Source organism: Peromyscus leucopus, chromosome 5 (genome assembly GCF_004664715.2).
Source record: "Peromyscus leucopus breed LL Stock chromosome 5, UCI_PerLeu_2.1, whole genome shotgun sequence".
NCBI classification, from domain to species: domain Eukaryota; kingdom Metazoa; phylum Chordata; class Mammalia; order Rodentia; family Cricetidae; genus Peromyscus; species Peromyscus leucopus.
This window is the reverse complement of record NC_051067.1, coordinates 126,795,415-126,817,841: the sequence shown is the minus strand read 5'-3', so window position 1 is coordinate 126,817,841 and position 22,427 is coordinate 126,795,415. Positions and strand designations below refer to the sequence as shown.

General features: G+C 43.6%; 1 protein-coding gene across 1 annotated transcript in view; it reads left to right on the top strand.

Moving 5' to 3' along the window:
* The window catches only part of Nup133 (nucleoporin 133), a 48,995-nt gene that overhangs the window by 2,798 nt on the left and 23,770 nt on the right, over positions 1 to 22,427 (top strand). Inside the window, exons 3-12 of the mRNA XM_028856351.2 lie at positions 2,149 to 2,252; positions 4,686 to 4,793; positions 7,061 to 7,195; positions 8,457 to 8,627; positions 9,921 to 10,076; positions 10,732 to 10,802; positions 15,129 to 15,276; positions 18,417 to 18,564; positions 19,928 to 20,085; positions 22,312 to 22,403. Of these exons, the coding sequence (XP_028712184.1) occupies positions 2,149 to 2,252; positions 4,686 to 4,793; positions 7,061 to 7,195; positions 8,457 to 8,627; positions 9,921 to 10,076; positions 10,732 to 10,802; positions 15,129 to 15,276; positions 18,417 to 18,564; positions 19,928 to 20,085; positions 22,312 to 22,403 (1,291 nt within the window). The remainder of the gene's footprint in view (positions 1 to 2,148; positions 2,253 to 4,685; positions 4,794 to 7,060; positions 7,196 to 8,456; positions 8,628 to 9,920; positions 10,077 to 10,731; positions 10,803 to 15,128; positions 15,277 to 18,416; positions 18,565 to 19,927; positions 20,086 to 22,311; positions 22,404 to 22,427) is intronic.

Genomic DNA, 22,427 nt, shown 5'->3' with positions numbered 1-22,427 from the left:
CAGGTGTCATTTTTTCATTTGCCCCTGATATCAATCAATAACCAGGTCGAATGCAATGACATTTTGGCATCTGCCAAAGAAGTAGGCAGCCTGTTGATTTTCACTATCATTGAGACATAGGTTTGTGAAGCTGAGTAAATTATTCTAATATGATCATATCAAGTCATTAGTGAGTCAAAGTACTATGTGTGTAAATTTCAGTCCTCTTCAGATATCCCCAACTTTTGAGTTGATTGGATATATGAAATTTAGCTTTAAAACAATCCAAAATGTCGTAACTTGCACTGCTGGGTGAAATAATGTTTTAAGGTCAAGTTCTGCCTCCAGTTCTGTGTGCTGGGTGGTGACCCAAGTTCATGTGACAAGCTCACGGGCTTGTATGCGGTGCCCTTTAAAGACTGCTGGTGTAAAGATGGCGCAGGAGTTGGGGGCACCAGTGACACAGGACGAGGCAGCAGTGAGAATGAGGAGGGGGTGACAGGGAAGTGCAGACAAGAGGCCTTCACCCCTACCCAGGTCACTTTATTACAGGCCAGCTCTGGACCTGCAGTTTTCCAAAGCGATGTTTGCCCAACTGCAGTTGTGACTGAAATCCTGACAAGTGTGGAAGGGAGGTCACATGTTAGTGCATCTCAGTACTCACTGATTTTCATTCATTTGTTGGTTGGTTGGTTGGTTTTTCGAGACAGGGTTTCTCTGTGTAGTTTTGGTGCCTGTCCTGGGTCTCACTCTGTAGACCAGGCTGGCCTTGAACTCACAGAGATCCACCTGTCTCTGCCTCCCGAGTACTGGGATTAAAGGCATGCACTGCCACCGCCCAGCAATTAGGTGCAGACTTAAAGAACTCTCCTTCTGTTATAAAATGACCACGTCTGATGTGAGGTCAGACCTTCAAGGCTTGAGGGCTGAGAACTCTGTCAAGCAGGGTGCTCCGGTCGAGCAGAAAGCTGTGCATAGCTTGAGTGTGATTCCACGTTTTAGCATGTTCATTTCCAATGCTGTGTGTTTTGCACCGCTGCCCTGTCTATACGCAAAGAGCAGAGCTCAAATCAATTAAGATTCTTAAGACTGTGAACACATTTGTGGACGCTTACCACCAGTGCTTAGAAATAGTAGTACGTTGACTTAGTTTTCCCTTAATAAACAATGCTCTTTGCGTTTCCTTACGATGAAATGATTTACTGTATCTTTAAGGAGCTCTAGTTGAAAATCATATTCTTTTGAAGGAATGTGGGGTTTTTTTCTTTGAAAATAGTAGTTAATGGGAGGGTTATTGTTTGCTTTATCAAATTATAAGTAATTCTTGCAGAAGTTAAATTGTTTTTGATTTTTTAGGGCAGGTTGGGATAGAGGTAGATCAGACTGACCTCAGACTCAGAGATCCATCTGTCTCTGCTTCCTGAGTGCTGGAATTAAAGGCATTTGCCACCATGCCTAGCTAAGATTGTCTTTATAACAAAAATGAAAGAGTATTAAACATAAACCCAAATAGTTTTTGCCTTTGGATATGTTTCTAAAGGTGATTATTAAAGCTAAATAAATCTCATTTTGGGTATGGATCATTCCTAAATACTTGGAAATTGTTATGTGACTTGCTTTTTAAAATTAATTTTTTTTTTTTTTTTTTTTTTTTTTGGTTTTTTGAGACAGGGTTTCTCTGTGTAGCTTTGCGCCTTTCCTGGAACTCACTTGGTAGCCCAGGCTGGCCTCGAACTCATAGAGATCTGCCTGCCTCTGCCTCCCGAGTGCTGGGATTAAAGGTGTGCGCCACCACCGCCCGGCTTAAAATTAATTTTATGTTATTAGTATTGATGATAATTTTATGTGTGTGTGCCTAAGTATATATGTGCACCATGTGTATGCATGAGCCTGTGGGTGTCAGAAGGGTGAATCAGATCCTCTAGAACTGGAGTTCTGTATAAGTGGTTATGTGTTGCCGAGTGGGTGCTGGTAACCACACCCAGGTCCTCTGCTTGAGTAGTAAGTCCCTTGAACCACTGAGACATCTCGCCAGCCCGAGTTAATGTTTGTGTGCTTCCGTGACCTGTTTTGATGACAGCTATGGGAGAAAAGATATTGATATGAGGAGACCGAACAACTCCTCATAGTCTCCGTGTGAGATTAATTGTATGTCTTATTTTCCCTCAGCTGACGACCAGCTATCTGTCCACATAGATGAAGGTGGGTGGGCTTGCCTGGTGTGCAAAGAGAAACTCCTCGTTTGGAAGATTACTGTGTCACCTGTCACTAAGGTAACGGCTCTTTAGATAACAAGTGGGGGAAAGGGGTCCCAACTGGTTCTTTATTTTTGCCTTTATTCTTTAAAGTTCATGAGGGATGCTGGTCAGTCTGTGTAAGCATTAGGAATTCATGATATGAAATAATGAATGTAAATTTATAGTTTGTTTGTTGGGGAAAAACAAAACAAAACTGCTCCTCTTTTAATAATTTACTTTTCTTGATGTCTTTAGTTTCTTCCTTCTCAAAAGATGCACTGCAGCCAAAATAAATGAGCATGAGCTTGAGATGTTACTGTCTTCATGGGCTCTGGGTCGTGTGTCCTTTTCCCTCCTGCTCTCTGTGCTTGGTTTTCCACACTGTGTTCTCTCGGATCTGCAAGCTGCCCTGATGTGATCAGCCTTATCCTTCTTGCAGTTGAGGTTTTTCTGGAGGACCAGCTCCATCCACCCACCACAGCATCCTGCACCTTGTCTTGTACCGCACTTAATGCATCTTAATGAAAGTCCAACAGGGTTTCAGAGCCTTCATCATGTGTGAGGGAATACTTTCAGCCTTGAAAGACTCATAAGAGAGAGAGTGGGGGGAGTGGTGTGTGTATGTGCGTGCCCATATTCTCACACACTGAGAATGTAGATTCCTATCCCGTGAGTTACTCTGACCATCCATCTCTCTCCTGGGGTAACTCTCCTCTTTGCCTCTAAAGACCCTGGAAAGGGTTGTAGAGATGCTCAGTGGTTTAGACTACTTGTTGCTCTTCCAGAGAACCCTAGTTCAGTTCTCAGCAGCCACCTGGTGGCTCACAAATATTTATAAGTCTAGTTCCAAAGATATTCAATGCTTTCTTCTGGCCTCTATAGGCACCAGACATATCTGTGGTGAACATACACATGTGTAAGCAAAACACTCATGTATATAAAATAAATTTTAAAACATTAAACAAAACAGCCCAATGTGGTGGTGCATGCCTTTAGTTCCAGACTCGAGAGGCAGAGACAGGTCAGGTGGATCTTTATGAGTTCAAGGCCAGCCTGGTCTACATATCGAGTTTCAGGACTCCTAGGGCTATATATATATAGACCCTGTCTCAAAAGAAAAAAAAAAAAAAAAGAAAGAAAAGATAATCCTGGAAAATCAGCACAATATGTTCTCCCTCCAAGCTCTTGTTGTCTCTTCCTGCTTCAGACTCCAAAATGATTAGCAGGTGGGAGGAAGTGGGGCCAGCCATTGGCTAACATCAACTTTGGATAGGAATGGCTGAAGGTGTAGGGGAGGAATTAAAATATTGCCCTTCCGTGTAGAATAAATATAGACCTTGCAGCCCCAATCCTCAGCCAGTCTTAAGAATCCCCAGCCTTGATGAGGGGACCAGACTCAACCAACAGGTTCCTTCCCTGCACAGAGAGCCCTTCTGTCTTCCTTATCCTTTCAACCATTCAGTTTTAAAGCAAAATCTATATTATTTGCACTTAATAAAATTAGAAGCTTTGAGAATGTTCAGGGACCACAGTGCTGGGCAGTTTGCCTAAGCTGCCCACATACTAAGAACTGAGCATGCTTTTTTTCCTAAGTTGGAGTCGGGTGTGCGCTTTGTAGGTTAACCTTGAGCTGTCAGCTCCTAACAGTGGGACCATCAATGAAGTCTGTAATATTCTCTCAGCAGCCTCTTTTCAAGCACGTCTTCCAGCTACTGTCACTACCTTGTAGGTCATTGTTCCATTGGAGCTCAGGGCTCCTTCCTCCCTAACGCTTGGTGTCTCCAGACTTGCTGTCCTCCCTCAGATGATTAGAAAGGATGTGTATGGTTAGAAGTAGCAGTGAGGGAAAATTCTTAATGTACTGAGTTAGCAGAATGAGTCGAATGTTCAGCTGCAAGCCTAAGAAATAGTTTCAAGGAAACTTGGTTTAATTTCTCTTTGGCCATAATAATTTTACATGTCAATTAAATTATACCTCAGCTGAGAAAATTTTGCAGGATACCTGGTCACTTCTCCTAACACAGTGGTTCTCAACTTGTGGCTTGCGTCCCCACAGGGCTCACATATCTGATATCCTGCTTATCAGCTATTTACATTACGATTTTTAACAGTAACAAAATTACAGTTATGAAGTAGCAATGAAATAATTTTATGATTAGGGATCACCACAGCATGAGGAACTGTGTTAAAGGGTCGCAGCATTAGGAAGATTGAGAACTACTGCTAACCTAGTATGAACACACAGACTAGTTCATACAGAAGTCCATTTTAGCATTTGTGTATTCCTGCCTTTGTGTCTCTTAAGATTCTCTGTTGTACCTGATCAAAAAGAGCTGTGAAAAGAAAGGATATTGTAAAATACTATTCCAGCCATGAATTCATATGAAATATACAGAAGAAACAAAGAGGTCAGAATAAACAAACTGGGTTGAAGGTGAATTTTTTTTTCTGTTTGCGTTTGTCTTGCAGTTATCTGTTTGCAAAGAACTCCAGCTGCCCCCTAGTGATTTCCACTGGAGCGCTGACCTGGTGGCACTCTCTTATGCTGCAACCTCAGGTGAAGTACATTCCGTTCAGGTAGGTGACTTAAAAGCTGATTGAAGGGGCTGGGGAGATGGCTCAGTGGTTAAGAGCCTGTATAACTCATGCAGAGGACATGGGTTCAGTTCCCAGCTCCCTCTTTAGGTGACTCATGACTGTATGTAACTCCAGTTCTAGGAGATCTGACAATCCTTTCTGACCTCTGCAGCTACCTGCAAGCAGGTGGTGAACATACAGACAAGCAAATGTACACACGTACATGTAAATTTTTTAAATCTTTTTTTAATAAAGCTGATTGAGAGCCTGGTGTGGTGGTGTACACCTTTAATCCCCACACTGGGGAGCCAGAGACAGGTGGATCTCTGTGAGGTCAAAGTTAGCCTGGTCTATATCAAATTCCAGGCCAACAGGAGCTTTGATGAGACCTTGTCTCAAGCAATACCTTTTCTAAAATAAGAAAATGAAACAAGGTACAGACTGAGGACTTACATCCAGAATACAGAAAAGTCACAAAGCAAAGTTTGATGAGAAAACAAGCAATTCAATTTAAGAACAGACAGATGGCCCAGAGGTTCAGAACAGCAGAGGACCCCAGTTTAATTCCCAGCAGCCATGTGGTGGCTCACAATAATCTGTAACTCCAGTTCCAGGGATTCATCATTTTGATCCCCAAGACCAAATTCAGAGTTTGGAGTTGGGGGGTGGGGTGGGCTCCTTTTAGTCCACAGTTAGGGGGCAGGGTAAGGGGGTCATGTGCCTTCTGACTTCCACAGGCACCAGACATGTACATGATGCATATATGTACATGCAGGCAACACTCATACACATAAAATATATAAATGAAAGAAGAACAAAACAGGGCAAGGTCTTCATTAGACATTTACTTTACCGGAGAGTGGGTGTAGCAGACAAGCACATGAAGAGCTGTTTAGCATCATTTCCATTGGAACAGTACAGACACCACACCCGTGACCACTGCTGTACAGCTGATAGAATGGCTGATGAGCCTGACACTGCTGGATGAGACAGGATGTGGAGCAGCTGGAACTCCTGGGTGGGATGTAAAACTGCATACTCTTGGTTCCCAGTTTCTTATAAAGTGAGAGTACACATGCCCTGGGACCTAACAGTCCATTCCTGGCCATTTCTCTTTAAAAAAAATGAGAAATATATACGTATTATTAAGTTTCTTAAGGCATTTTTGTATATAGCCTAGCTTGTTTGTTTCAAGACAGGCTCTCATCTTTGTGGCTCTAGCTGTCCTGGAACTCACTGTGTGGACCAGGCTGGCCTTGAACTCATGGAGAGCCACATGCCTCTGCCTCCCAGGTGCTGAGATTAAAGGCGTGTGCCTTTACTATAGGGTCTATAACCTAGCTTTAATTGGCTCTCCTCCACCTGCCTGCTCCTTATCCCTGCTTCACCCCTCCCACTTCAGATCACGTGTTCTACTACCAGCCCCATGCCCCTTAGCGCCTCTTTTATTCTTCCCCACTTTAGTTTCCTGGTCTCTATACGACTCACTGCCACATGAGTAAAAATATGTAAGAAGGAAAAGCTAAGATTCACATGTGAGTGTTTCACATACAGTATCTATCTTCCTGAGCCTGGGCATCTCATTTAATGGAATATTTTCCAGCTCTGTCCATCTACCTGCAAATTTCATAATTTCATTTGAGAAATGAAAACACAAAAAGTCACTTGGGTTATAGCAGTTTTATTTTATTTGGAAACAACCAGCAGGTCCTTTAGCAGACAACTCGTGCAGTGACCCAGAGAAACCTCCGAGAAGCTGGGGTAGAGAAGCAGGGTTGGAATTTAGTCTGTTCTACTGTGTGACATTCTCAAAGTGCCAGATCTGCAGCGATGGACGGTTGCCAGGGTAAAGCAGGGAAGGCATGACCATCAGGGGTCAGCGTTAGGAGGTTTGGGATGACAGAACTGTTCTGTACCCTTAGGGTGGGCGATTACACCATCTACACATGTTGAAATTCACAAACCTGAACAGAAAGGTGAAGGCGGTTTTACTGTTGCATAATCTTAAAAGTAAAGAATTTTGATGGGCATGATTGTACACACCTTTAATCCCAGTACTTGAAATGCAGAGGTAGTCAGATCTCTATGAGTTCAAGGCAGCCAGTGCTACATAGTGAGACCGTCTCTAAAATAAATGAATATGTAAAATAATAATAAAATTATAATAAAAATTAGAAAGTCTTGTTTTCATCAGTATCATGATGTCATAGGCACCTGGGTTTGAGGCCGTCTTCCATTGCTGCTGATGACTGTGGTTTTGTTTTAAGGCTGTTGCTGTCATGGTTGCTACCAAAGAGGGGTCCATCCGCTACTGGCCCAGCCTCGCCAGGGAAGACACCTACTCAGAGACCTGTGTGGATCTGGGAGGCGAGAAGATGTGTAGGTTCCTGACAGCAGTGCAGGTGTGTGTGAGGAGAGCTGTAGTGTGGACTGGTGGGGAGATCTGAAGCTGGATGTGGATCCTGAACAGCTACAGGGACCCGGGAGGTGTAAAAGAAAGGCAAGGAAGAGAAGAGGGTGAGGGCTGTGGTGTGAACTGGAGCAGGGAGGCCTTTCAGTGGGGCAGTAGGATGTTGGTTCATTCCCTTTAAGTATTTTACGAAAGTAGCTGTTACAAACTCTTGGACAAGCCGGGTGCACACCTTTAATCCCAGCACATGGGAAGCCAAGGCAGGCAGTTCTCATAGAGAACTCATCTCTGTGAGTTCAAGGCCAGCCTGGTCTACAGAGCTAGTTCCAGAACAGCCAGAGCTACACAGAGAAACCCAGTCTCAGAAAACAAACAAACAAACTCTTAGACAAGCTAAGCCTGGTGGTACATAACTTTAATCCTAGCACTCAGGAGGCAGAGGCAGGCAGATCTCTGTGAGTTCGAGGACAGCCTGGACTACATATAGAAACCCTGTTTCAAAAAAAAAAAAACAAACAAGCAAATAAATAAATAACTAAAAAGAAGGAAACTAACTCTTAGACATGGGAGAATGCTTGTTGGTGTCTACTCTGCAGTTATGGAAGAAATCTGGGGCTGGAGTTAGGATTTGGTCAGCAGAGCACTTGCCTAACATGCACGGGGCCCTTGATTATGCCATCCCCAGCATTGCTTAAACCAGATGTAATAGTGCATGCCTGTGATTCCAGCATTCAGGAGAACAGGGAATTCAGGGCAATCCTTGGCTACATAGTGAGTTCAAGGCCGCCTTGGAATGAATGCATGAGGCTGCCCAAAAAAAGAAAGAAAGAAAGAGAGAGAGAGAGAGAGAGAGAGAGAGAGAGAGAGAGAAGGAAATCTGACATCTGTTAAACCTATAAATGGTAAACCCTTAATTTAAAATTCAGATTTTAAAAAGTGAACTTTTTTTGTTGTAAGAATATTTCTGCATATTAGTGAAAGGATTTTAATGGAATAATATACCTTTTTAAAATTCTCACAGGTATATTTAAGATAGGGGTAAGTTTTGTCAAAAAAATTTTTTCTTTTTTCAGTTGAGACAAAATCTTGCTGTAGCCCAGGCTGGCATTAATGGTAATCCTCCTGCCTCAGTTTCTCAAGTGCTGGGATTTCAGGCATGCACCACCACACCAGGCTTTGTCAGAGCTTTTTTGGTAGTTCTTGGTCCTAAGATTCTATGTATTCTGAGTTTATCTTGTTCTGTTTGTTCACAGGGAGGAAGTTTCATCCTGTCCTCTGTGGGGAGCCAGCTAATTCGATTGATTCCTGAAAGCTCAGGGAAGATTCACCAGCACGTCCTGCCCCAGGGCCAAGGCATGCTTTCAGGGATTGGCCGAAAGGTTTCTTCCCTTTTTGGGATTCTGTCCCCTACTAGTGACCTCATGGTATGTTTACCAAGAGCTGTTTACACTGAATTGAAAGTTTCCTGGGACAGTGTTACTGGTTTCATATGAATATAAGCTATTGTGTTCTGGGTTTGCTTTTTAATTTTGTGTGTATGAGTATTTGCCTGCATGTATTTCTATGTATCTTATGGTTGCCTAGTGCCTGCCGAGGCCAGAAGAGAGCATCAAATCCCCTCGAGTTGCCTTGTGGGTGTTGGGAATCGAACCTGGGTCCTCTTGAAGAACACTTAAGTATTGTTGACCAGTGAGCCACATTTCCAGTCCTACTATGGAAGTTTTTTTTTTTTTTTTTATGAGTTTTTAAGGTTGAATTTGACCTGAAGTGTGTCTTCTCCCACACCTCCAGTTCTGTGTGGATGACTCAGGATTACCCTCCTGACTTGTCTGGGAGGAAGAGGGCATAGGCCTAGATCTGCCAGCTGCTTCGGTTCTCTTGTGAAGCAGGGCCCTTTCTCTCCATTGTGCGGAAGGAAGCTCAGCTCCTCAACATACTGCTTGTTCCTCACCTCAGGTGACTGTGGCACATGTTCCCTTGAATGTCCTTTAAACCTAAACAGCATGTTTAGACACAAATTTTTCATCTTTTGACATGTCTGTTTCTGTTAATGGCACTGTCCCTTTTCTCAAGTGACCTGGGCTTCAAACCATGGTGATAGTCACTGCGCTTCCCTCTCTGTCATACATCCAGTGGTTCCCCAGCTGCTTCTGGGTACATTTCATCCCATGGTCTGTCTCTCTGTCTCTGTCAAAGCCCTGGACCGCCTCATTGTTGGCCCTTCTTGCCCTGTAACAGGAGAAATGGGATCACTGGGGGTTTAAACTAAAAACCACTGTGTACATTCAACTTACACACATCCATTTCATACAAAAGCGTCTACTCATCATACAAATAATGCCCATGTCTGATGCGTGTCCTTCCTGCCAGGCTCCCTTCAAGTGCTAGACTCAAAAGCTATGAACATCTCCTTGTCTCTCCAGGTTTATAGACACACACTCAAGACTCTGCTGTGGTTTCTTTAAAGAGTTCTTACATATAGTTCCAATTTTATAAGACACTGGTTCTCCGAGGACTCTGTAACTTTCCCATCTTCCAATTCTGCTCTTTCCAGCTCTTTTCTTCCCAGGCCTTTCCTTTGGAGATTTGGCCTTGCTTTCAAGGTCTGTTTCAGAGTTACTCCTTCCTACAGAGCCTGGGGGAGATTTATAGTCAGAAAGCTGTAAAGCACATGAAGTTGGAGTCAATCTCAGCATGGCCCCCTTCTCTCTGCACAGCTGGCCAGTGTTCTGTGGGACAGAGGAAGATCGAGTTTCTACACCCTGACAAGTTCAAACATCTGTAAATGGGAACTGGATGATTCTTCAGAAAAACAGGCTCACAGTTGGGATATGCACAGAGCCCTGAAGGAAAGCATTACTGATGCTATTTGGGTGAGGAACAGTAATGGCTATTTCTGGCTTGATTTATGGTGTGTAACTGTGTTCATTCCTTCTTTGTTTTCTTTGAGACAGGGATTCACTCTGTAGCCCAGGCTGGTTGTAAACTCAAATTTTAAGTCCTTCTGCCTCAGTCTCCCAAGTGCTGGGATTATAGGTAAGCATCGGCACAGCCATCCCATCTACCTCATTGAAACACATTTCCATGTAATAAGTAGTATATATATACATGTAATATATATACACCTATGCAGTAGGAATATAATCATGTGCCACCATACCCAGCTGACCTAATTTTTCTTTAAGACAGGGTTGCCAGGCAGTGGTGGCATATGCCTTTAATCCCAGCACTTGGGAGACAGAAGCAGGCGACCTCTTGAGTTCTATAGTTGGTCTATAGAGCAAGTTCCAGGACAGGCTCCAAAAGCTACAGAGAAACCCTGTCTCGAAAAAGACCAAAAAAAAAAAAAGACATAATTTCACTAGACCAGACAGCCCTGCCTGTCTTGGAACTTACTATATAGATCAGGTTGGCCTCGATATCAGAGAGATGGATGCAGCACCTTTCCAGGTGCTCGGTGCTCAGTGAGTGGAAAGAAAGACACAGTAATTACTGGGAGCTTGCTTACACTTTGCTATTTCCATTTAGGGATCTGAAAGTAACTATGAAGCTATTAAAGAAGGGGTCAACATTCAGTATTTGGACTTGAAGCAAAACTGGTAAGCAGCTAACTTGTCCTAAAGAAGTTGGATGAGGAGTTGACATGTTGTGGTGACCTGTGTCCTGCCTGCTCTGCTGGCACTGCTCTTTTCTGCTCTTCTCACTGTCTGCTAAGCCTCTGGGTGGTCTGCTGTTGCTTACATAGTGATGCTGGTTCATGTGGGAAATTGAAACATTCCTCAACTGTAAATGGTGTGTTCCTGTCCCTGTTGGACCTGAAGCTTCTTGGCTTGCACGGCTGGACCAGCTCTGTCTTTATTCCATCTTAAGGCCAACACCCCCGCCTTTCTGTTGCCAGGGGAGTCCAGAACAGTAGTCTCCCTGGAGACCTCGGGTTCTCATCACTGTCACTGAAGGAGCTCTCATATCCTGTAGTCAGTGGCTAAGCTGTAAGGAGGCTGTGTCCCTCCAGTGCAAGCCAGACTCGGCATGGCTTATGCTTGGAGTGAGTTTCCTCTTAGCAGTTCTCAGGCAGGCCTTGGCAGCTCAGTTTGTGGCCTCAGCAATCAGGAAGGCTGAGGCAGGAGGTTCCTGGCCAGCCTGAGCTATATACAAGACCCTATTGCAAACAAACAAAATTGAAGACTTTTTTGTTGCCTTTTTTGAGACAGGGTCTCACTATATATAGCCTTGGCTGGCATGGAGCTTACTATGTATACTAGGCTGGCCTCAATTTCAGAGCTGCCTGCCTCTGCCTTCCAGAGTGCTGGAATTAAAGGTGTGTGCCACCACACCTGGCACTTAAAGACTTCATGTTTCAGAGTCGTGTTTACTGTGTCCTGGTTTGGTATAGCACAGTTGTCATGCGTGTTTCTCACATGGATGTGTGGTTGTCTCACTGGCACTATTGAGACCGTTAGCATGTTTCTCAGCAGTATTTGAAGACCCTGTAAAAGCTACCAAGGAGGTAAAATGATAGTGTCTCCTTAATTTCTACAAGATTTTTATTAAAGACCATACTTGTTTTCATTTATCTGACTTTTGGATTTAGGGTGTGGCCCTCTGGGCTTGCCGTAACCTTTTTAGGTTGAGAATGTGGAATAAAGCATGTTTAGGAGTTGCTGCTCTGAGACTCCACTCTTCTGTGACACGAGTCCTTGAGAAACTGGAAAGCACTCTCGTTCTCTGTCTTCTTGATGACTGTTCTCTCTCAGTCATCAGTTCTCATTAACTGGAATGCATGCGGTTTCTTCTGGGTGAGAACATCATGTCTCCTTTGTCGTCATTGACTCTTACTAATAATTTGCTGGGTTTTTTTTTCATAGCCACAATCTGAGCTTACATGTTCAAGTGAGCAGACTTAGGAATTTTTATTGGATTATTAAAAGCTTTCTTCATTTTAGATATAAACTTAGGGTTGCTTTGTTTTGTGACAGTCTTTCTTTTAGTGTGTTAGCCTTAGGCTTGGGATCCTGCTGACTCAGTCCCCAGAGTGCTGGAATTACAGGCATGTGCGATCATGCCTGACTGAGATTTTCCATTTCAGTTTATTAATGTGTAGATTCTCCTTTATTTTACTTTTTTTAAAAAATTTTTATTTCATGTGCATTGGTGTTTTGTCTGCATGTATGTCTGTGTAAGGGTGTCATGGCAGCCATGAGCTGCCATGTGGGTGCTGGGAATCGAACCTGGGTCCTCTAGAAGAGAAATCAGTGCTCTCAACTGCTGAACCATCTCTCTAGCCCCAATGTGTAAATTCTTACATAAACTATTTGTCAAAGTTTTACTGATCTGTAAAATTGTGATTATGTACCTTTGTACATACTGTTGTCACTACCTAAAATAACTTCATGGATTTTTTTGAGGGGGGAGTTGTTTTGAGACAAGCTTACTGTGTAACTGTGTGACCTGGGAACTCACAGAGATCTGTCTGCCTCTGCTTCCCAAGTGTGGTTTTTTTTTTAATGATTTACATTCTTTCTCTTCCCTCCCTCCCTCCCTCCCTCCCTCCCTCCTCCCTCCCTCCCTCCCTCCCTCCCTCCCTCCTCCCTCCCTCCCTCCCTCTCTCTCTCTCTCTCTCTCTCTCTCTCTCTCTCTCTCTCTCTCTCTCTCGTGTGTGTGTGTGTGTGTGTGTGTGTGTGTGTGTGTGTGTGTGTGTGTGTACATGCAGAGGCCTGAAAACAGCATCTGATCCCTTGGAGCTGGAGTTTTATGATTGGGATCCTCCTGGTTTGGGTGCTAGGAACTGATCTCAGGCCTCCTGAAGAGTAAAAAGTGCTCATAGAAGTTGAACTGTCTCCGTAGCCCTGTGTTTTGTTTTCAGATTAGGAATTTGGGTTAAAAAAAAAAAAAGTTGGCAAGGAATAATGGCCCTAGGACTACTTTTTAAAGACCCTGTTAGATGAGTTTCCACACTTGGTAGCATGGTGATACACTCTTTAGTGACCCCTTCTTTTTTTGTGTGGGGGCAGGGTGGAGATAGGATTTCTCTGTAGCTTTTGGAGCTTGTCCTGGAACTTGCTCTGTAGACCAGGCTGGCCTCAAACTCACAGAGATCCACCTATCTCTGCCTCCCATGTGCTGGGGTTAAAGGCGTGAGTCACCACCGCTGCTAGTGACCCCTTCTTACAGCCCTGACATAGGCATGACCCACTGTGCCAGCTGCTTGGTATAGAGAGGACACCACCATGGCTTTCTCCTCTGAGACCTCACTTGTAACATTAGCATGATGCCAGTGTGCTGCCATTTGAGCTAGACTTCCTGAATTCCTTTGGTTGTCTGAGTGGCAGAAGGGAGAACTAAGGGAGGAGCTGTCACCTGGGTCCTTGTTCCAGTGCTTAGAAATGGCTGCCCAGAGGAGGTGCTTGCTACCCCATAGATTTCAGATCCTGGAATGAAAGTTGCTCATAGTGCTACCTTGGAAGAATTTGTATTAGAAAACATTTAATTTTTTTTGTTGCACAACATAGGTTAAGAACATATAAGCTTTTACTAGCAAAAAATGAGTTTTCACATACACAGCAGCTTGGATTTCTAGAATTGAGAGTTCAAACTGAAAGCAAAGTGGTTTTGTTTTTGTTTTCTCTAAACAAAGGTAAATTGTAAAGAACACACTATTAATCAATCCTGTGACTTACCTCTGAAGAGCTTTAGGTGACTGTTTCAGGCTGTGCAGCCCAGAGTAACAAGGGTACCACCTCAGCAGTGCTAAGTGAACATGGGTGGCCGTATCACAGCCTTAAATCCAGGCCTGGGTTCTACTTTGCCTGAGGAATGGACTGTTCTAATTCCCAGATTCATGTGGTGATCCTTTAAAAAATGTCTATAGTCAGGTTGGTTGTGCTATAATTCACGTGTTGTGATATTGATCCATTTTGGTATTGAAGTTATGAGGTTTTGCTTGCTTGCTTGAGACAGACTTTCATGTAGCCCAGGCTGGCCTTGAACTCCAGGTCCTTCTGCCACCATGCCCCAAGTAATAGGATTACAGGTGTGTGCCACCATCCATGCCTGGTTTTAATTCTGTGAGTCTTGCTAAGTGCATAGAGGCATCTTTTTTTGTTGTTTGTTGTTGTTTTGAGGTAGAATTTCTTTGTGTAACCTTGGCTATCCTAACTAGCTCTGTAGACCAGACTGGCTTCAAACTCACAGACATTCACCTACCTCTGCCTCCCAAATTCTGGGACTAAAGTCAGGTACAACCGCTGCCTGGCAGCGTATAGTCCTCTTGACCATAGTCATGACATAGGACAGAGCTGGGGGTGTTGCTCAGTGGTAGAGCAGTATCTACATATAGGCAGATTTTGAACCTCAGTAAGGAGCTGGGGGAGGAGGTAGGGAAAGAGATCACCTTTCCTCCAAAATTCCTTTGTGCCCCTGAAAGTCTGATCTGTTCTGTCTTCAAAGTTTTGTCTTTTTTAGAATAGTGTATAAATGTATCGTGCACTGTAAATACAGCTTTGATGTGGTGGATGTAAAACTGATTCAGAAATTTCTTTGTTTTCATTGCTAAATAATATTCAAGAGAATATATGTAGAGAGAGACCAGGATTTATCTACTCGTCAGTTGAAGACATTGGGTTGTTTTCAGGTTAGCTACTGTAACAAAGCCAGTGTAGACATTTTCATGAAGGCAATTATGAGAATATTTTTTTTTCTCCCTTGGGTATTTCTGTAGGTGCAGGGCTCTAGCATGTATGATGAATGTATTTAATTTTGTAGGAATCTGGCATACTGTTTACAAGAAGCCTGCAGGGTGTGGTGGCACATGCCTTTGGAGCTCTGTGAATTCCACAACAGCCAGGGCTATAGAGTGAAACACAGTCTCAAAGAAACAGCAACAAAACACACACACAAGAAGCCTACCTTTTCCCCCTCTTATCTAGTGATGGGCTCCTGGTTTTGGCAGCAGCGTGGCACCTGGGAGACAGTCCCTGCCTCATCTATTACTCGCTGATAACTGTAGAAGACAATGGTAACCAAATGTCAGATACCGTCACCGTGGAAGTTACTCAGTACAACCCACCTTTCCAGGTAAGTAAAATCCCACGGAAGCCACAACATCAGCCTCCTTTATGACCATTGGTGTCTTTTAAGGTGTCATTTGCAGGATTTGGAAATACTTTCAGATTTTACAAAAAAAAAACTTTTTTGTTCTTTTGTCTCATTCTTGAAAGATGACAATGAAGGTAGCCAGTGGCCAGTCCTCTGACTCTTCTCCTGTAGGGGCTCTTTGTTGAGTAGAAAGGAAGTTCGATGGTGAGGTGCATGGTGAAATACTTGGATTCAGATTTTGGTGTGTGTGTGTGTGTGTGTGTGTGTGTGTGTGTGTGTGTGTGTGTGTGTGGTATTTGAGATAGGGTCACTCTATGTAGCCCAGTCTGATTTGGGGTGTGTGTGTGGTGGGGGGGCGGTATTTAAGATAGGGTCACTCTGTGTAGCCCAGTCTGACTATGTAGTCAAGATCTTTCTGTCTCTTGTCTCCCAAGTTGTTGATATTATAGGTGTGTGCCACCCTATCTTCCTGGGGTTTCATTTTGAGACTTCTATATTATGGAAGAATTCCATGTGCCTAGGGAGTGGCTCTGTTCACATGGTCTACAAAGTAAGTCACCGGGAGATAGTCGCACTAGTGCTGAGTATGTAAACAGCGATTAGACACGTTATCTAATAACTGATAGTTAGCAGGGAAGCTATGGCAGCTGTGCCACATACCCCTTAACCTTGTGTAGCATTTAATTCTTTTAAATCTTTATTATTTATTTGAGACAGAGTCTCACTATGTAGCTCTGGCTCACCCTGGAATTCACAGAGTGCTGCTTGCCTCTACCTCCCAAGTGCTGGTGTTAAAGGTGTGTGTAACCACGCCTAGCCCTTATTTATTTGCTTTTTTATTTATTTATGGGGGGGCAATATTTGCACGTACGTACAGATGCTTGTAGAAGACAGGCATTATATGTGCCTCTGGAGCTGAAGTCACAGTTGATTGTAAGCCACCCAACATGGGTGCAGGGAATTAAACTCGGGTCCTCTGCCAGAGCATCAAGCTTTCTTAACCACGGAGCCATTTCTCCCGCTACTAAATCTTTATTCTTAATACACTTGCTTATCTGAATCCCGTAAGAAAACCTGCTGATGGGGTTGGGGAGTTAGCTCAGTGGTAGAGCGCTTGCCTAACAAGCACAAGGCCCCGAGTTTGGTCCTCAGCTCAAAAAAAAAAAAAAAAAAAAAAAAAGAAAAAGAAAAAGAAAGAAAGAAAACCTGTTGTTCTTTTATTTCTAACAAGAATAAACCTCACCATGTGTTTCAATTTAGTATAATTGGAAATCATAACTCATTTAAATTTTTTTAGAAAGTGCAAAAGAAGATAAAGAAAATTTGAGAATGAAAAACATTCTGCAGTCTCACTTTAATGAAATGCTTTAAAAATTAGTTTAGGGGACTAGAGAGATGACTTAGTGATCAGGAGCATCTGTTGCTGCCCTTGCAGAGGACCCAAGTTTGGTTCCAGGTGGCTTATATCTACCTGTCACTCCAGCTCAATGGGATTCAAAGTGTCTATCCTCTGTAGGCACCTGCGTTTGTGTGCACATACCCACTACAGGCACACACACACACACACATACACATTAAAAATAATTTTTATAAAATTTTAATACTTCTTTAGTAATAGTTGGTGACTGTTAGTATTTCCTAATTTTGTGTCTAGTGAGTTCTTATTGTATTTCTTCCTTTGATTTTATATGTGAAAAAATAAATTCAATTGTCTTGTATGTGAGTTTGTTTAGAGGCCTCAAGCTTGCTAAATGTAGGCTTGTATGTGATACTGGATGGTAAAGTAAAAGCCATTTAGGTGCAGTGGCACACCCTTTTCTGGAGGTGCACACCTTTTTATAGGTAGAGATGAGCAGATCTGTGAGTTTAAGGTCAGCCTAGGGAGCTCCAGGACAGCCAAGGTACATAGCAAGACTGTGTAAGAAAAAGAAGCCAGCCGGGCAGTGGTGGCGCACGTCTTTAATTCCAGCACTCGGGAGGCAGAGGCAGGTGGATCTCTGTGAGTTCAAGCCTGGACTATAGAGTGAGTTCCAGGACAGGCTCCAAAGCTACACAGAGAAACCCTGTCTCGAAACCACCACCCCCCCGCCCCCCAAAAAAGGAAGAAAAAAGAAAAAGAAGCCAGAACCATAATATTTTCTTTTGTATCTACCAGTTTAAAAATAGATAGCATAACAAATTAGAGCTTTTTGTTTCTCATTTGTTACAAGCTTCTAGTTATAATCTTTTTGTTAGCTTGCTTGATTTTTTTCAAGACAAGGTTTTTCTGGGTAGCCCTGGCTGTCCTGGAACTTATTCTGTAGACCAATCTGGCCTCAAACTCAGAGGTCTGCCTGCCTCTGCCTCTGCCTCCCAAGATCTGGGATTAAAGATGTTTAATCCTACTACTACTACGGGCTTACAATCTTAACTACATGTGTTTTAGAATTTTGCTAATTGCAGTTCAACAAATAATTCCTATAAGACAAATGTCTTAGTTCGTTTGGGCTGTTGCAGCAAAATACCTAAGGTTGGATCATTTATAAGCTATAGGAAGTCCTGGAGGTTAGAGGTCTAAGATAAAGGTTCCAGTAGATGTGGTGGCCTATTCCTCATCCTTAGCACCTTCTTGTTGGTGTCCTCACATAGAGGTGAACACGCCTGCTCAGCAGAGCCTTCCTAGAGACTCCACATGTTAACACAGTTAGCAGTCAGCATCTAAATTCTTGAGGGACACCAATGTCCATGCCGCAGCAATGACTGTACACCTCTCCTGTGAGTGAGTCATCTTCTGCAGTGTGTTACTTTCACAAGGAGAATCAGTGAACGAGAATTCTTAACCTTTTTGGGGAATGGTGTCAGACAGACAAACGTGGTCGCACACCTCACACAGACAAACGTGGTTGCACACCTCACACAGACAGACAAACGTGGTTGCACACCTCACACAGACAAACGTGGTTGCACACCTCACACAGACAAATGTGGTTGCACACCTCACACAGACAGACAAACGTGGTTGCACACCTCACACAGACAGACAAACGTGGTTGCACACCTCACACAGACAAACGTGGTTGCACACCTCACACAGTTTTGTCTTAATTCTTACTAACGATAATCCTACATGTACCTTTCAGTCTGAAGACCTGATTACATGTCGGTTGATGGTGCCAAACTTTTCAAGCCAGATGACCTATCTCTATATGGAGAATGCCATTTTCGTGTGCTCCACAGGAACTGGGAAGTTTTCTCTTCCTCAGGAGAAGATTGTCTTTGATACACAAGGTACCTGAGTGGCTGCTTTAGATGAAAAGATGCTCTTTCTCCATTGAATTGTATTTTCACCTTCGTAAAAATTTAGTTAATCATATGCATGTGGTATCTTTGTGGAGTCTCTCGTTCTCCCTGTATGTGTCTGTCCATCCCCAGTATTACACAGTCTTCAGTAAGTAATTCTTAAACTCACGCACTTCGGCCAGCTCGTTAGCCATTCTTGGCCTTTTCTCTTCTTTTACTGCACGTTTTGCCTCTGGTTTGCTACCTGCCGGGTAGAAATATTAGTACTGTTTGCAGCAGCTGTATTCACAGCTGTGCTGAATGGATACATCTGTGGGTAGAACTTACACAAGCTGTTATCTTTACAGGCAAAATTAGTACAAAATTTTTTTTTTTCCTCAGAAGAGACAAGAAAGTAAGAATTAACGCAGAGACGTACATGCTTGTATTGGTTTGTGAGAATGGCTCACTCTGAGTTAACACTCCGTAAGCTAGTTTGTCCGGACCCCTGGCAGGAGGAATCCTGGGGAGCTGGCCTAAAACGCAGACCAGACAAGTAGATACTGACCAGGTATAGCCCTACTATGACTGTACGGAGGACAGGGCCTGGGCAAGGCCACAGAGGGAGCCTGGGTGGTGGTCCACACAGGGGGACAGTATTGTGGGCTGTTCCTAAGGCACAGAGCAGGCTGGCTACTGCCTGGATTGGCCCAATAGAAAAAGACCATCAGGCACGGAGCCAGAGGATACCATAGGGCAGAGATGCTGCCATGCTGAGTTTTACAGAATGAAGAATTTGGAGGGACTGAGGAGGGCTTTGCTCACTCCTCTCTTGCAGGGACAAGTTTTGTCGTTTTTGTTTTTTGAATGGTTTTGTTTGTTGTTTGGTTTTGTTTTTTTTTTAGATTTTTATTTATGAGGGACAGGGACGCCAGTGGAGACCAGAAGAGGGTGTAGTCTCCTAGAGACACAGGAAGCTGTGAGCCTCTCGGTGAGGTCACTAAGACTTGCAGAAGCAGCGAGTGCTTCAATGTGGAGTCATCTCTGCAGCCCAGCTGTTCCTGTCTTTAACATGCAAAGACGGTCTGCTTCATTGAGTAGCAACAGGGTCTTGAGATTTTTTTGGAATTTAAAAGCTGAGGCCAAAGTAGAGCATAGACTCCGGGGGCTGAGGCGGGTGATAGCATAAGCTTCCCAACCTGAACCAGTCTGGTCAAAGAAAGTAAATTAAATTAAATTATACTAAATACATTTATGCTGTAACAGTTTTATTTTAGGTGTCATAAAAGAGGAGGGACACAGGTCATCGGGATAGTTGGGGTAAGAGATGTGAGGAATTGTTCTGTGCATCTTTGTGTATTTTTTTTCTCAGGAGATGGCATTTTGGGTGCTGGGTCCTGTGGCGGTGTTCCGATCCTTTTCTCTAGGAACAGTGGTCTGGTGTCTGTCACTCCAAGGGAAAGTGTGTCCCTATTAGCAGAGGACCTGGAAGAGTCTTTGGCCTCTTCAGTTGGTGGACGGGGCAGTGAGGTAAGGTGGTCCACAGACCACTTAGCGTTTGCTTTATCGGCATTTCACACCAGAAGAAAAGGCAGGCAACGTAGAAAGGCTGGGGTGAAGTCAGTTCTTGTTCTCTTGCTCCCATCTCTAGGTCCTCTTTCTCAGGACAGCTGCTCGTGGGCCTCAGTCATTCCTTCTGCTTTGTCCTCGGCATCTCTGAGCCGAATGTGTGTGTCGCTGTTTCCAAGTCACCAGTTTGAAAACAAGGTCTTGGAACAACGTCCGCTTCCTCCTCTCCTTTACCTTCCCTAGGAGCGCGATGGCAGGATGGGTGTTGGAATGGTTCGCTGAGCCCAGGACAGCACAGTGACAGTCCACCCACTGTCCAGCAGCTTTGGGAAGGTGCTTGTTGGCGTAGTTTTTCCTGTGGTCCCCTTGGGAAGTGATGAGGCTTATCCTGCAGTTTGTCTCACTGTCCAGACCCTGAGGACCTGTCCCCATCTGTGCTAGGCAGACCTGTATGCCACCTTACCTGGGCTCTGGGGGTCAAACCCAGGTCGCCAAACCTGCCCAGCAAGTGTCTATTCACTGAGCCATCTCAGTGACTGCAGCAGATGAAGTCTGAGAGGCTTAATGAGATTAAACATAAATAAATAAGAAATCAACTTTCATCAGGTGTGAAAGGTTAGTCCCAGCACTTGGGAGGCAGAGTTTGTGGCCAGCCTGGTCTACAAAGTGAGTTCCAGGATGGCCAGGGCTGTATGCAGAGAAATCCTGTCTCAAAAAACAAACAAACAAAAACCAACTTTCTATTATCTTGAAACCTGAGGTAACTTTATCTGTAAGTTTGGGGTTTTTAAACAGAAAAAATATTTCAGTCACAGAAGGCTAAAAAGAATATTGTTTAGGGATTTTTTTTTCATTTAAATAGTATATGAAATATATAGATAATTTTTTTCAGACAAACTGGTTATTTTGTTTTTTGTTTTTTTGAGACAGGGTTTCTCTGTGTAGCTTTGGAGCCTGTCCTGGATCTTGCTCTGTAATCAGGCTGGCCTCGAACTCACAGAGATCCACCTAGCTCTGCCTCCCAAGTGCTGGGATTAAAGGCGTACACCACCACCACCCAAAGAAACATTATTTTGATGCTAACACAACCAGTTGTATTTATCTTCCAACAAACTCCAAAGCTGGTAACATAAAAATGTTTTCAAAGAATATTTTCACATTTGCTAAAATATAAATGTCTTCTTCCACTGAAATGCATGACAAGTGCACATATTTGAGTTGGTTTACCATAAGACACTGGCTTGTCTGATGTCTGTAATCGTCATACATAGACTTTTTTCTTTTGAGACAGAGTTTTGCTGTGTAGCTCAGGCTGGTCTTGAATTCACGATCCTCTTACCTCAGTCTCCAAAGCACTGGAATAACAGACATGTGCTGCCATGTATAGACTTTGTGTAGACATTTTCATAATTAAAAATTGAAGTGAAAGAAGCCAGTTGGAATCCCAGCTCTTGAGAGGCAGAGGCAGGTGGATCTCTGTGAGTTAGAGGTCACTCTGATCTACATAAAGAGTTCCAGACCAGCCAAGGCTACCTAGTGAGACCCTGTCTCAAAGAAAGGGAGAGACGAGTGCTGGAGAGAAGGCTAAACAATCAAGAGCATTTGTTGCTCTTGAGGAGGGCCTGGGTTCAATTCCCAGCCCCCACATAGTGGCTCACAACCATCTGTTACTCCAGTTCCAGGAGATCCTGTGTCCTCTTCTGGCCTCTGGGTACATCAGGCCAAACACGTGTACACACGTGTACACATATGCGTGCAGTCAAACACACACATAAAATAAAAGCAAAAAATTTAAACAAAAAAACTTGCTTTGGCGGTTTCTGTAGCATGTAACGTATTGGAACTGCTGTTTGTGATCACGTGGTTATAGTAGTACTGCTGCCTGTTCCTGAATTTGTTTTGTACTGTTACGTTTCTTCTTAGTTTGCATTAGTCCTGCTTCACTCTGTCATTCCCCATCCGCTCAATGCATACTGTGAAAGTATAGGGACAGTTGAGACAGTTCCACTGGCCGTGATGAACAGGCCCTGGGTTACCTGCCTTTTCTGTAGGGCTTTGATTGGTCGTTAGCAAACAGATCTGGGGGGGTGGGGGGGGTGTTCTATCACAGGACCTTCCTTCAACACGTACAAACATTTCTGTGCCTTCACCTGCAAGCAAGAGCTTGGTTTTTGTTTTGTTTTCTAGAGTATGGTTTTTGAGACCACAACAAAAAATGAAACTGTAGCCCATGAAGATAAGACAAAACTACTTAAAGCTGCATTCCTACAGTACTGCAGGTAGAGCACATTTCTGTTGGTTTT